The 15,231-nt window shown below is 39.0% G+C and overlaps 1 protein-coding gene across 2 annotated transcripts in view; it reads left to right on the plus strand.

Moving 5' to 3' along the window:
• The window catches only part of LOC134227733 (torsin-like protein), a 54,659-nt gene that overhangs the window by 21,718 nt on the left and 17,710 nt on the right, over positions 1 to 15,231 (plus strand). Inside the window, exons 4-7 of one of the 2 annotated variants that reach the window (XM_062709396.1) lie at positions 8,917 to 9,020; positions 11,896 to 12,079; positions 12,143 to 12,404; positions 12,469 to 12,664. The exons of the other annotated variant lie outside the window; for it this stretch is intronic. Of the exons in view, the coding sequence (XP_062565380.1) occupies positions 8,917 to 9,020; positions 11,896 to 12,079; positions 12,143 to 12,404; positions 12,469 to 12,595 (677 nt within the window). The 3' untranslated portion in view covers positions 12,596 to 12,664. Of the gene's footprint in view, positions 1 to 8,916; positions 9,021 to 11,895; positions 12,080 to 12,142; positions 12,405 to 12,468; positions 12,665 to 15,231 lie in introns of those variants that run through there. 2 annotated transcript variants of the gene reach the window in all.

The following is a 15,231-nucleotide window of genomic DNA, read 5'->3' on the forward strand; positions in this document are numbered from 1 at the left end:
AGTAAATTGATGAATATATTTTATTACTTTTACAGCATATACTGTTATTGACAAACGCTCTATATTGTCGAATAGAGCTCCCTATTATTCACCTTTCCCACTAACACAAATTTTCCTTCCCGAGACATCTATGAAGGTAGTATGGGTTCCCTGCATCTTCACTAGTAGATGTTGAACTAACATTCCTTCCCTTCCTTCCGTGATTGTAAGGACGTGGCCAGGTATACAACTGCTACTGTATAGGAAAAGGTACTAATCCCAAGTACCAATTTGCGACAATATACAGTAGATTGCTCAATTCAAGCTCAGTCTGGTAAGGGGGCGGGTGTCGCGGGAGAGGGTTCTCTTCGTCGACTTCCCCTCATTTGAATGAAGGTGACAGGCAGGGAGTTTCTTTGCAGTTTATCACCTAAGAATGCAAGTTCGCATTGTTTTCTTTCGTTCTGAAGTGATAAACCACAGAGAGATCTGCTGCTTGTCACTTTTGTTTAGGGGAGGGGGGGTCGACGGGGAGAGTCTTCTCTTGCGACATTCGCCCTTATTCCAGATGGAGCTTGAATTGAGCATTGTATAGCCACCCACGATTTGTACAATCACATATGCTATGCTATGCTATAAATCTACTGTTCTAATGTTCCCAAAAAATGACTCTCATAAATTTGTTCACCGTGACAGTTATTTTTTTTTTTCATGACGTATAATGGAGCATTTTGCCATTCATTTTAATTTATTTAGTCTACATCTAAACAGATAACACTGAATTAACAATTTGACGCCACAATACACGGTTCGAGGCCGCATCTCTCCATCCTCAAATACGTCCCACGCTCGCCAAGTCATTTTGCACCTGGTCTGCCCATCTCGCTCGCTGCGCTCCACGCCGTCTCGTACCTGCCGGATCGGAAGCGAACACCATCTTTGCAGGGTTGCTGTCCGGCATTCTTGCAACATGTCCTGCCCATCGTACCCTTCCGGCTTTAGCTACCTTCTGGATACTGGGTTCGCCGTAGAGTTGGGCGAGCTCGTGGTTCATTCTTCGCCGCCACACACCGTCTTCTTGCACACCGCCAAAGATGGTCCTAAGCACCCGTCTCTCGAATACTCCGAGTGCTTACAAGTCCTCCTCGAGCATTGTCCATGTTTCATGTCCGTAGAGGACAACCGGTCTTATTAACGTCTTGTACATGACACATTTGGGGCGGTGGCGAATCTTTTTTGACCGCAGTTTCCTCTGGAGCCCGTAGTAGGCTCGACTTCCACAGATGATGCGCCTTCGTATTTCACGACTAACAATGTTATCAGCCGTTAGCAAGGATCCGAGGTAGACGAATTCCTCGACCACCTCGAAGGTATCCCCGTCTATCTATTTATGCACCTTTGTTGGTAGATGTTAGCTACATTTACTTTTAGTTTTTTTTAAATGAAAAAGAATCGTACGTTGTTTTAAATGGGCGAAAGCCGCAAACATAAACATTCACTTCTTTCTCTGATTTTAGAAAGATTGACTCCCCACGTTTTTAACTACCATTAGTTAGAAGGTGCGGAGGTCTACCACTTCCAAGTATTAGTTGGATGGGAGCAGAAATATGCTTACTCGTTATTTACGTTTGCGACCTTCGCCTTTATTAAATAAGTGTCAATTCATTCACGCTTAAACCACTTTAAACCCTCTTACCCAACTTGCTATTGGTTAATCCGCTCTGGTTGCCGTTTTCTGGAACTTCCTTGAGAAAGCGATAGCTCTGGAGACATTTCGGACAGTGTTGGAAATCCATCAAATAGAAGACATTCGGATGGGCCACATACGGACGGAGCACTCGCCCTGTCGCGCTCGGTTCCGCCCACAAGCATGTACTTTGTTTTTGACGCATTCATCACCAGTCCAACTTTTGTTGCTTCACGTTTCAGGCGGGTGTACAGTTCTGCCACCTTTGCAAATGTTCGGCCGAGAATGTCCATGTCATCCGCGAAATAAATAAATTGACTGGATCTGTTGAAAATCGTACCCCGGCTGTTACACCCGGCTCTCCGCATGACACCTTCTAGCGCAATGTTGAACAACAGGCAAGAAATACCATCACCTAGTCTTAGTCCTTGGCGCAATTCGAACGAACTGGAGTGTTCGCCCGAAATCTTCACACAGTTTTGCACACCATCCACCGTTGCTTTGATCAGTCTGGTAAGCTTCCCAGGGAAGCTGTTCTCGTCCATAATTTTTCATAGCTCTACGCGGTCTATACTGTCGTATGCCGCCTTGAAATCAACGAACAGATGGTGCGTTGGGACCTGGTATTCACGGAATTTTTGAAGGATTTGCCTTACAGTAAAGATCTGGTTCGTTGTCGAGCGGCCGTCAACGAAGCCGGCTTGATAACTTCCCACAAACTCATTCACTAATGGTCACAGACGACGGAATATGATCTGGGATATCAGGATGGTGATTGCTCAAAAGTTCTCACACTCCAGCTTGTCGCCTTTCTTGTAGATGGGGCATATAACCCCTTCCTTCCACTCCTTCGGTAGCTGTTCAGTTTCCCAGATTCTGACTATCAGTTTGTGCAGGCAAGTGGCTAGCTTTTCCGGGCCCATCTTAATGAACTCAGCTCCGATACCATCCTTACCAGCTGCTTTATTGGTCTTTAGCTGTTGGATGGCATCCTTAACTTCCCTCAAGGTGGGGGTTGGTTGGCTTCCATCGTCCGCTGAACTGACGTAGTTATCTCCTCCGCTGCTTTGACTTTCACTGTCTGTACTCTCAGCGCCATTTAAATGTTCCTCGTAGTGCTGCTTCCACCTTTCGATCACCACACGTTCGTTCGTCAAGATGCTCCCATCCTTATCCCGGCACATTTCGGCTCGCGGCATGAAGCGTGTTTCTTGAGAACGGCACAGCTGTTCCATCTCCTCGCAGTCCGCTTCTTCCAGGCGGCGTTTCTTCAGAACGTTCCACGTTCTGCCGGGTACCTTGCTGCAGCGTGACCGCCCGCGCTGCGTCATTCTCCTCCAGAATCTGTCTGCACTCTTCGTCGAACCAATCGTTCCGTCGACTTCGTCCCATATACCCGACGTTGTTCTCCGCTGCGTCGTTAATGGCTGCTTTGACTGTATTCCAGCAGTCCTCCAGAGGGGCCCCATCGAGCTCACCCTCTTCCGGCAACGCTGCCTCGAGATGCTCGTATGCAGTGGCGACATCAGGTTGCTTCAGTCGCTCTAGGTCGTACCGCGGCGGTCGTCGGTACCGAACATTGTTGATGACGGATAGTTGTGGGCGCCGTTTAATCATCACCAGATAGTGGTCAGAGTCGATGTTAGCGCCACGATATGTCCTGACGTCGATAATGTCGGAGAAGTGCCATCCATCAATAAGAACGTGGTCGATTTGTGATTCTGTCTGCAGTGGTGATCTCCAGGTGTACCGATACGGGAGGCTGTGTTGGAAGTAGGTGCTGCGAATGGTCATATTCTTGGAGGCGGCGAAATCAATTAGTCGTAGGCCGTTTTCGTTCGTCAGCCGGTGAGCGCTGAACTTTCCAATAGTCGATCTAAACTCCTCCTCTTGATGATCCTGAGCGTTCAAATCTCCTATAATGATATTGACGTCGTGGCTTGGGCAGCTGTCGTACTCACGTTCCAGCTGCGCGTAGAATGCGTCCTTATCATCATCAGTGCTTCCGGAGTGTGGGCTATGGACGTTGATTATGCTGAAGTTGAAAAACCGGCCTTTGATCCTCTACCTGCACATTCTTTCATTGATCGGTCACCACCCGATCACGCGCCTTTGCATATCGCCCATCACTATGAAAGCTGTTCCCAGCTCGTGTGTGTTGCCGCAGCTCTGGTAGATGGTATGATTACCTCTAAACGTTCGCACCATTGATCCCTTCCAACAAACCTCCTGCAGCGCTACGATGCCGAATCCACGGTCCTTGAGCACATCGGCGAGTGTGCTCCCGATGAAGTTGAGAGATTTGCAGTTCCACGAACCGAGTTTCCAATCGCTAGTCCTTTTTCGTCGCAGTGGTCTTCGCCGATGGTTCCGGTCCGTACTCTCTTGTTGATTGTTCGTTGCTTATGATTTTTAAAGGCTGGCTTGCAGGGCCTGACACCAAACCCCCTAAATTTCCGGAGGACCATTCCTCCTTATTTCCGGTAGACCATGGTGCACAGTTTCACTTAGAGTCCCTCGCTGGCACTCGGACGATGATCAGCCGCCCCTAACATGGAGAACAGACGCTGTTGTGAGCCGATCCTGACATGGAGAACAGACGCTCAGTAAGATTTGCACCTCCAGAGAGGAGCAAACCCCCCCTTCCCTGTCAGCATACGACCATAGTTCCCACCGGGGTTGGTTACCCGTACTTCCCTAAGGTTTCTCGTATCCCGGCCAGCACCACGGGGAGGTAGGGATAGGAGTAGCTGGGTAAGAGGCTAAGGACCGCTAGATGGGGTCTATTTTATTCCTTCAGGTACGCGAAGTACCAATGGTACGCTTTACCCAGCTTTTGCCGTGCCAGCATTTTGCCATATTATGTTTAGATAGCAAATATGCGAGTTCACGTGTGCATCAAACAAATGTTTCTTCTCATTTGTTGGTAACATATGATTAGTATGCCTTAGGATTCCGAAAAATTTGACAATTTTTTTATGAATATGTTTAATGTGCATGTTCCATTTTAGATTTTGTTGTAGTATTAGACCTAAGTAATTTGTGGACTCAACTCTCTCAATTCTTTCATTTCCTATCCAAAGAGAATTATCCACATAGTTGAAACGATCAGTGCTAGCAAACATTCCAAATTTTGTTTCCGTGGCGTTTGCAGTCAGACCATTATCATAGAACCATCTGCGAATCAGGTCCAAGTCGTGTTGCATGTCTTGAAATATGGACTCTACACTTTTTGAGCTGTAAACGATGGCTGCGTCAACAGTATATAGTTGAAGCAGTCCTTTTAAGGGCAACTTAAAAATATCGTTAATGTAAAATATCGTTAAACATTAAACAAGAATGGTCCTAATATTGACCCTTGTGGAACACCAAAACGTACAGTTTCTAACGTGCTTAATCGATTCTCTAGTGTTACATATTGCTGTCTGTTATCAAGATAGGATTCAATAAGCTTATTAGCATTCCCTCGGATGCCATAGCGATGCATTTTCTAATAGTATTTCATGTGGTACACAATCAAAGGCTTTGGATATATCTATAAAAATAGTGGAACATATCCTACGTTGATCTATGTTTTGCTGTATTCTGTCAACAAGGTGAACTGTAGCATTGGTAGTATTGGATTTTGCTTGAAAACCCTATTGGTTTCTATTGATGATGTCGTTTCTTTCAAGAAAGCTGCTTAGTCTACTGTGAATCACCTTCTCTAATATATTGGATAATGTAGGAAGTATTGAAATTGGCCGATAATTTCCTAAACAGTTTCTTAAGATGGATTTGTAGATGGGATCGACTTTAGCTTTTTTTAAACAAGAAGGAAATAACCCATCTTCTAAGGATTGATTTACTAATAACGTTAGAATAGGTACAAATAAAACAATATTCCATTAAATAAGTTTAGCGGGTATTCTATTAAATCTTACAGCACTAGAAAGGTTGAGATCTTGAATGTAATTATTCATTTCGTTTGCTGTTACTGGTAACATCACTATAGAATTTACAATAGTTGTTTTCAAGGTAAAATTTCTGGGCTCATTTCTGAACATCAATGTTAACTGCTTTGATAGTTCACATGGTATACCAACGAAAAACTTATTGTAAGCGTTACATATTTGTAATTCATTCTTCAAAACAATGTCATTCACAATTATTTCAGTTATGGTTTTTCTCTGGGATTTCTTATTGCCTCTAAAAGCGATTTCATTAAGTATACTCCAAGCCTTTGTGATATTACTACGGTCAAATTATCAGCAATCAAATTATGATAATACAATCTGTTTGGTAGTTCATTAGAATGAATTTTGATCACCCTAATCACCCGCAGTCGAATGGGTCGTATAAAGTAGAGCCAACCGTAAACATCCCCACACTGATAGACCAATTCTCGCGTGATTTTTGAAAACTGTGTTTTCATACACAAATAGTCAACACAACAAACACCAACAGCAGCAACCAACAGCAACAGCAGCAGTGCAGAGATCAGGTCCTCCTTGGCAATGAGCGTAGTTTGAGAATGTCTTCAACGCATACGATAACGTAGACTTCTGATGAATCATCGCGTTTACAGTAGATGTTACCTTTGCTACACCACACATACTTGAACCCATGCGACGCTCGGAGAGATTTTGCCTCTCTGAAAATCGACCTAGTTTCTCTATAGATAGATTTTCGTTGATGTAGACCTTAGTGTGATTACGCTTGATATTGGGAGAAGACCTGGAACCACTTAAAGAAGACGCAGAAGGCAACACAACGTTCCCAAAATCAATCTCGTCGAGAAATATTGACTTTCTCTTTCTGGCGCGGAGAATGTCGTTACGCACTTTGGAATTACTAAATTCGACAATTATCATTCCATTTTTTGTACGCTGAGTTCTTTCGATGTCCGTGGAGAAATGAACTGAAGCAGCAGCAGCAACTTTAGTAACGATGGTCGATTCGCCGAGAAAGAAATCCTTTGGTATACCGTTGAGAACAATTTCATTTTTTAGTGCAGTCTGTTCGGCCAGCCGCAGTTGTTTTTTTCATTTCATGGGCGGAGCTATTCAGATTTTGGATCTGCACATCATGGCCTTTCACTTCAGTCAAACAGCTCGACAAATCCTTCTTTATTTCTTCGTGCAGTGTTTTGATATCTTCGTATTGCGCAGATATGAACGCTTGGGATGACTTCACCTCCTCTATCGTACTCTACATCTCATGTTTAGATTTGGACATTTCACTTATCGACACAGACAGTTTCTTCACAGCTTCATCTGTTTTCTTCTGGTCAACTCCATTTTCTTCACACTTATCGGTTATGGACAAAAGTTTGGAGACCACGCATAGTAATCAACAGTTCATTCATCTTTTTATTAGTTGAATGCGAAGATTCGCATTGGATCGAGCAGTAGTAATTATGAGTCGTCTGAACTTTGTTGTAACGAGATTCAGACATTCCGGCACACTTCCAATGCAACGAAATGCTACAGTAGACACATTTCAGTTATTTTCCTACTTGATTTCATTGTGGCAGACATGGCATTCTTCCATTGCTGCTCTTTTACTACGGACTGTAACAGCACTCATCACTGTACTTGAGGCACCCTTATAGATGTAAGCGGCTTTGTCACACACCGATCACTTTCACAGAAAAATCGCGTCGACGAATGGATGCAAATACGCGAAGTTATGTATTTTTGATGCACTTAATCCCGCAATTGAGGTCTCCAAGCAGATTTTACCAACACTATCACAGAGTGATTTTTTTTATGCTGCACACTGAATCAAAATGAAAATTATCATTTTCACCTGATGTCTAGTTCAAATTTGCGATATTTTTCTTAGTGTTTCCACGCATTGTTTGTTGTTTTCTAACAGCAAACAAGAAAATTATGACAGTTCTAACAGTAAACAAAGGAAAATTTTGTAAACACAGCACCAACACCAATGGGGATGGAGAGGGCTATAAGACCGAATTTTAGAGTGATATCTGATGGCGTCTGTTCACTCTCATTCGCACTCAGAAAATTCAATGCGAATGAATGCAGAAGAGTTTGTGGAAACATTTTTAGAAAAATTAAGCGATTTATCTCCGCATAATTTTATTGCAAAGCAACAAGGAAACTACTTAAAACAACTTAAAATTAATTTGGAAGCAACTGATTGCATTATAAGATTTTCATTGGTCGGAGAAATTGTGTTTTTTGAACTTCAAAATTGATTTTTAACTTCACTAAATATAAAAAAAATCTACACGCTAAAAAAAATATATTCTAGTTTTAGTTCGGTTCACTCAAAATGACCCTTTTGTGAGATAATTAAAAATAGTTTACTCAGTCGTGGTTTACGCTACCACTCAAATTCGGCATGAGTGCCTCTGCAATCCTTATGAGCACTTATGCTGAATTGTGTTTTTTTTATAGCGTAAACCATGGCTGAGTAAACCCTTACAATGTTGGTCACAAATAAAACTAGATTTGTAAACATGGTTATCATGAATTTATAAGGAATAAGTTTGATAACTTCAACAAAATGATTCCCGCAGTTATTTTGAAGTGATGGAGAATAACGTTCATTCCATGTGTGTATGGGCAGAAAACTTGAAATTTTCAAAAAAATGTAACTCAAAAACGGCTAGATGAACATTTCTAATTTTTTGATATGTTATGTAAAAATGTTTGAATTTTCATTAAAAAATATAAAAATATATAATCGTTGTGGTCCAACATTTCAAAAATCATAAAAAACGAATATTTTGACCATTTTTGCAAATTTGAGTACACCACTACACCAAACCAAAATTTTTAGTAAGAACTAGAAGTAATAAGCTTTCTATCCATAAAAAACATTGCAAATCGATCCAGTGGTTCAAAAGTTAAGATTTTTTTTAAATAAAAAATTTCGAAAAATAGCGATTTTTCTGGTAACCCTATATCGTACATGGTCACCCTAATAAAAAAAATAAAAAAATATGGGTCTAATTATTTTCATACATACCAAGCGATTTTGAGCAAAATTGGATAACTGTTTGCATTAGTGTCGAGTCGATTCCAAATCCGAATCTTACTTCGCCCCATCCTTATCCTACCCCATGGCGTACAAGTGGTCTGCAAGGACTCTTCTGCCATTACCCTCTCTATTATCGGCCTTGGATTGACTTGTGCTCTCATTGCCCCACCAAGCACTGCAAAATGAAAATGAAATGAAAATTAATTGATCTGTCCTAGATGTTTATTCCTTCTGATAATTCAATACCGTTTATATTATAGGAACCGGAAAGAACTTCGTGTCGGACTTTGTAGCATCATCACTATACGAAAATGGGATAAACAGTAAATTTGTTTACAAATTCACTGCAAGTGACACTTTAAAGGTATAAATCAAATCAGTTTGTAAATTGAGGAATAGTGCTGAACTTTTTCCGGGCTTTAAATCTAAACTTTTCTTTACTGGCAAGACCCTACAAAATTTCGCTCGAAAATTCTCGCGCTTTGATTAAAAACAGCATACCTAAGTGATGTACTTCCTATGCCTCACTATACACCCGATTCTGTTTTTACACGGATTTTTTTTACACGGCCGTGTAAAAAAATCCCACACAATTTTTTTTCAAAGTTGTTCCTTTTTGCATGATTCGTCGAGAAATCATAAAACGTTTTTTACACGGATTTTCAAACTTTGAACTGAAAACTTTTTTTACATGGAACGCATCCCCCGTGTAAACAAGGAATCGGGTGTATAATAAAGATTGAAAAAAAAAAATCAGCATGATTCAGTTTCATTGCAAATTTTCGACCACTATTCTAGCAAAATGAAAAGGCCCGTGTCATCTGCAAACAAAGATTTTTGACACCCTGGTGGTAAATCAGGTAAGTCAGAAGTAAAAATGTTATACAATATGGGCCCCAGTATGCTGCCTTGGGGGACACCAGCCCTTACAGGTAATCTATCAGATTTAGAATTCTGATAGTTTACCTGCAGTGAGCGATCTGATAAATAATTTTGGATCAGTTTAATGATGTACAGAGGAAAATTAAAATTCATCAATTTTACAATCAAACCTTCATGCCAAACACTGTCAAATGCTTTCTCTATATCAAGAAGAGCAACTCCAGTCGAATATCCTTCAGATTTGTTGAGCCGAATTAAATTCGTTACTCTTAATAACTGATGGGTGGTTGAATGCCCATGGCGAAAACCAAATTGCTCATCAGCAAAAATAGAATTGTCATTAATATGAACCATCATTCTATTTAAAATAATCTTTTCAAACAGTTTGCTTATTGCGATAACTAGAAGCCTCAGCTGGATTTTTGTCTGGCTTCAAAATTGGAACAACTTTGGCGTTTTTCCATTTATCTGGGAAGTATGCCAATTGAAAACACTTGTTAAATAAATTAACCAAAAGGATAAAGAGCTCTCAGGAAGTTTTTGATAAGTATGTAGAAAATACCATCATCACCTGGGCTTTCATATTTTAAAATTTTCTAGTAATAGATCTCACTTCATCCAAATTAGTTCCCAACGAAGGGTCAAAAACATTCTCTTGATCGAGAATGTCTTCGAAGCTCCGTGTAACCTGATCCTCAATTGGACTAGAGAGACCTAGACTAAAATTATGGGCACTCTCGAACTGCTGAGCAAGTTTTTGAGCCTTTTCGCCATTTGTTAATAAAATTTTATTTCCCTCTTTAAGCGCTGGAATTGGCTTTTGAGGTTTTTTAAGATTTTTTGTTAATTTCCAAAAGGGTTTCGAACTGGGATCCAATTTCGAGACATTATTCTCAAAGTTGGTATTTCTCAGAATAGTGAAACGTTTTTTAATTTCGTTTTGCAAATCTCGCCAAACAACTTTCAACGCGGGATCGCGAGTTCTTTGGTATTGCCTTCTTCTCACATTTTTAAGACGGATCAGTAGCTGAAGATCGTCGTCAATAATAATGGAGTTGAATTTAACTTCACATTTCGGAATTGCAATGCCTCTGGCTTCGACAATTAAATTTGTCAAAGATACGAGAGCATTATCAATATCACTTTTGGTATCGAGAGGAATATCAACATCAAAATTCCTATCGATATACGTTTTATATAAATCCCAATAAGCTCTATGATAATTAAAAGTAGAGCTGATTGGATTATAAATGGCTTCTTGTGAGATTTCAAACGTCACATGAAGGTGATCAGAGTCAAAGTCAGCATGAGTTACCAATTGGCCACACAGCTGACTTGAATCCGTTAAAACTAAATCAATTATAGAAGGATTTCGACTGGAAGAAAAACAAGTTGGTCCATTGGGATATTGAATAGTATAATATCCCGCAGAACAATCTTCAAATAAAATTTTACCATTGGAATTGCTTTGAGCATTATTCCTACGTTTTAAGCCGACAATCTCTTAAAAATGTTTCTTTATCATATCTTTTCACCTTTCTCGTAGTACATTTACATTTACATTTACCGAAAGGATACATGTTCGCTTCAAAAACATACTGAACTGTCGAGTTGTAAGCGAATGTAAGGTATGTTTAAATAAAAAACCTTTAACCTAGGTTGTTTTTGATCTTAAACTTTTAATTGTTGCACAAAAAGTTAAGTCACTAGAAGTTGATCAAAGCATCATGTGTCTCCATATGCTTAACACAAACATATTTAAAGCATGTTGGCATAAACAGTAATAAATCATTAAAAGTATTGGAATTACAAACTTGGCGTCTTCGATAATGTTTTTTAGGAGAACTTTTGCAACAATTTTGGCCCAGACACGAACCATGTACAAAATACCGAAAAAAAATCATCTCACTTTTAGTGGAATTGATCATTAAGATGAACACCTCCCAAGAATCGCATTAGCTTCCTTATGACAAGTCTGGAAGGCACAGTTACGTAGAATCGCATAATAAAAGTTCTATAAAAAAAACGTGCCAAAAGCATGACTTTAGCCGCTGTGCAATGAAGCGAATTACGACAGTTTGCCATTTGCCGAAGATCTTATGGTTTGAATGATAAGATGCACCAGAAGCAACCAGCTTTCGATTCAGTTCTTGAATGAGAAATCGATTCATGCATGATACTAAGCGCGAGAATTAGTATGGGTTTGAAAGGGATCAGTAAGCTAAAGCAGCAGAATTGTTTGGTTTTTTAGCTTGAGAAGAAGTGTCGTTTCCCTTCATTTTAACATAACATTTATTTTTATATCTTTATTAAGGAGACTTTCAGAGGAATTATAACATTAAATTTTTAATCCACAGGACCTCGCTGCTGATGTAAAACAAACTGTGAAAAATTGCGAATATTCGTTGTTCATATTTGATGAGATTGAAAAAATGCAATCTGGGGTTTTTGACACCATAGTTGCGCTTCTGGATCATCATTCATCTCTTAAAGGCTACAATTTTACAAAAGCAATTTTCATATTTCTCTCAAACAGCGCAGGTACGGATTCCTTATTTTTCAGTAATAGGTCCTCCTAAACATATGATTATGTAAACATTTTAGGGATTGAAATAGCGAGGAAGCTAAAGTCTCTAATGGATGCCGGAAACTATCGTGATAAAACCAAGCTGGGAGATTTTGAACGAATCGCAGAACTTGGAGCTTACAATGTAATTGGAGGATTATATCGTAGTAGGATAATCGAATCGCATGTCATCGATCATTTTATACCCTTCCTTCCGCTAGAATCAAGGCATGTCGAGCTTTGTATTGCAAAGGAGCTTAGGAACACGTGTCCCTCTTTGGCGAGTAATGAAAACGTTGGGTAATGAATTGAAACGTTGTATTAAAATCAAATGCTCATTACATTTTTTGTACATTTTTTTCAGAAAAATTCTAAAAGAAGCGATGACGTATGATGATACCGAAATGTTTTCCAATAATGGTTGTAAACGGATAAGTAAAAAAGTTGAATCTTATTGCTATAAACAACAGAAAAAAAAATCACTGAAGTGAGCTAAATATTTAAATAAATGTACACATGATGGCTCGTGATAAATAACATGACTATATCAAAAATAATAATTGCCTTTGCAAGTGGTCATTTTTGATTATTTCTTCGAAAATCCAAACATATTATATTTTGCATTTTTTCGGGATATTTTCAAGACATTAAAAGAAGAATCTTTTAAATTTCGCATGAAAAATCTAGTGAACTTCTCCAGAAAAATCTATAAGTTTTTCTAAAATTTGGAAAATATTTTCGGATTGTTTGAAGTTCCCAGAAACCTTTGGAATTACCAAGGGAAGCTCTTTTGAATTCCCAAATCAAATTCTTTGGAATTTCTGCAGAAAATTTGTGACAATTTTCATGAGAAACTTCAGAATTTTCCCAAAAAATGTTCTTAACTTCTACAGGAAAAACTTCTGAAATTTATGAAAAGATCTTGTTGAGTTTCTGTTGAGTATTCTTTCAAATTTGCACAGAGCATTATTGATAATTGTAGTAGAGTGCGGCTGGTTGAATGGGTGTTTTACCGTTGGCTTTCTCAGTCTAGAATTATAAAGACGGCTAGTTTGGCATGGCCAACGATAAAACAGTTAATTCTTAAGAATTTCCGCGGAAGACTCTAAGAAGTTTTCGAGAAAAATTCTCTGGAATGCTCAGGAGAAATTCTCCGTAAGTTTAACGGAAACTTCTTTGGAATTTCAGCGGAGGATTGCTCAAAATGTTTCAACGAAATATTGTTCGAAATTATTGGAATTTTACGGGAATTTTTGTGTACAGTAGACGTTCGATAACTGAAAGTCATTTAACTGCAATGCTTTTAACTGCATTTCGAAAATTACATCAGTTTTTCAGTTATCGGACAGCTGAGCTTCAAAACTATGTCAAAGTCGATGATAGCTGCATAGCGGTGAATAATCAGATGCACTTCTATTTTGACGACGTCTGACAATTGTTTGACGTCTAAAATGCGTCGCAGTTATCGAACGCCATTCGCTAACTAAAACGGAAACATGTTGCAGTTATCGAACGACTAGTGTATTATCCGTAAGAAATTCTTGGGAAATTCCATTGGCCGAAATCCGTATGTCCGAACTGGTAATTTGGCCGTTTTCCCTAGCAGGTTGTTTGGCCGAAGTCGATGAGTCGAAATCCTATTAAGCCGAATTGAACGTTTATCCGAAACTGTTATCAGGTCAAAAAACTTACGTTCATCGATGAACCTACGCCGAATGAAGTATCCTCCTCCACTGGACTTGATCCTGAGCCAATCGCTTCCAGATGCCATTCTCATCTTTTACCAAAAAACGTGTCTTTTGCGGCGAAAACATCGTCTAATAATAAATTCCAGTGATAAATTTCACTGACTTGAAGATGGTTCTCCATTTCCAATATGGCCATCATAGATTTCGATCAGAAAAATGTTCTTATTAAACACCGTTATAAACTCTTTGCAATGTAAATATTCTTATTGGGGTTATTCATTTGACCACATTACGACCCAAAATTATGGCTTTGATCAAGCTTTGAAAATTGAACTTATTATGCCCTTCGTTATAACCGTAGAGCTGCTAACAAGACCAATCGGCATTTGACGTTTGAAGCTTTTCGATCAGATTTATTGGAGGTTTATTGATAGCAATTAGATCGTCAATAAATCTGAGCAACTAGCCATGCACTATGGGGGATCCCCATACAAGCGAGCGGTCAAAAATAAAATTGGACTTTTAAAGTGATTTTCCACTTAGTTTTAGCTGTGTATGGTCGAAATAGCATGAATATACAATTTCAACCCCCTTTGGGGATCGTCTATGAATTACGTAATTATTTTTTCATAGGTTCGATTAACGTGACAAAGCAAACCTATTTGGGAAGTTGAAATTTCGTGCGTTTTCTTAAGGAGAAGGAAGGGGCTGTACAAAACTAAGTTCAGCAATTTATGGACATTATGGCGGCGATCATGTTAAATGACATTAATTTCATGACATTCCGTGATATTTTTTGTTCTCACTCTCATGCCTCACAATTTGTATTTAGAACAATTTGTTTGACAAAGTACTAGGATCTGAAGGATCATAAAGCATTAAATGTTAATCAAATAATCAGAATTGAAAATAACTTTTGAAAAAGGGTATTAGCAAATTAGAAATCGCAATCCCATGACATTTTTACGTGTACAAGTTATTCAAAAAATGAGATTAATATATTCTCAAAAAATGTGGACATTCATTGTGGAATGTAAGAATGCTCCATTCTTCCGAAAAGCAAAATTCTTTTAATTTAAATAACAACACTATTTGAATTACTTTTGATTTGTTTTCATGATTTCTACAAGTTATATACAGCATCATTCTTTTTCTGTGTCAAGGTTTAAGTCTTCAATGATATTTTCTTCAATTCCATCAACGATGGAAGATGAGATAATAATTAATTTTAAATTAAATTAAAATTAAAAATTTTTTTCCAACGTCTCCTCGTTATCCAAATCGAGCTTAAAATGGATCTGATTCATGTAAGGCACGAAGGAAAATGTCAACATTTGCCTCTCTTGATCATTTTCTTGCATTATGAGTTCTAAATTTCTTCAACTGTTTATATTGACTTTCCGCTGGTTGTTCAGCCAGTGAACCTCAAAGTGTAGATG

The sequence above is a fragment of the Armigeres subalbatus genome, chromosome 3 (assembly GCF_024139115.2).
Source record: "Armigeres subalbatus isolate Guangzhou_Male chromosome 3, GZ_Asu_2, whole genome shotgun sequence".
Taxonomy (NCBI): Eukaryota; Metazoa; Arthropoda; class Insecta; order Diptera; family Culicidae; genus Armigeres; species Armigeres subalbatus.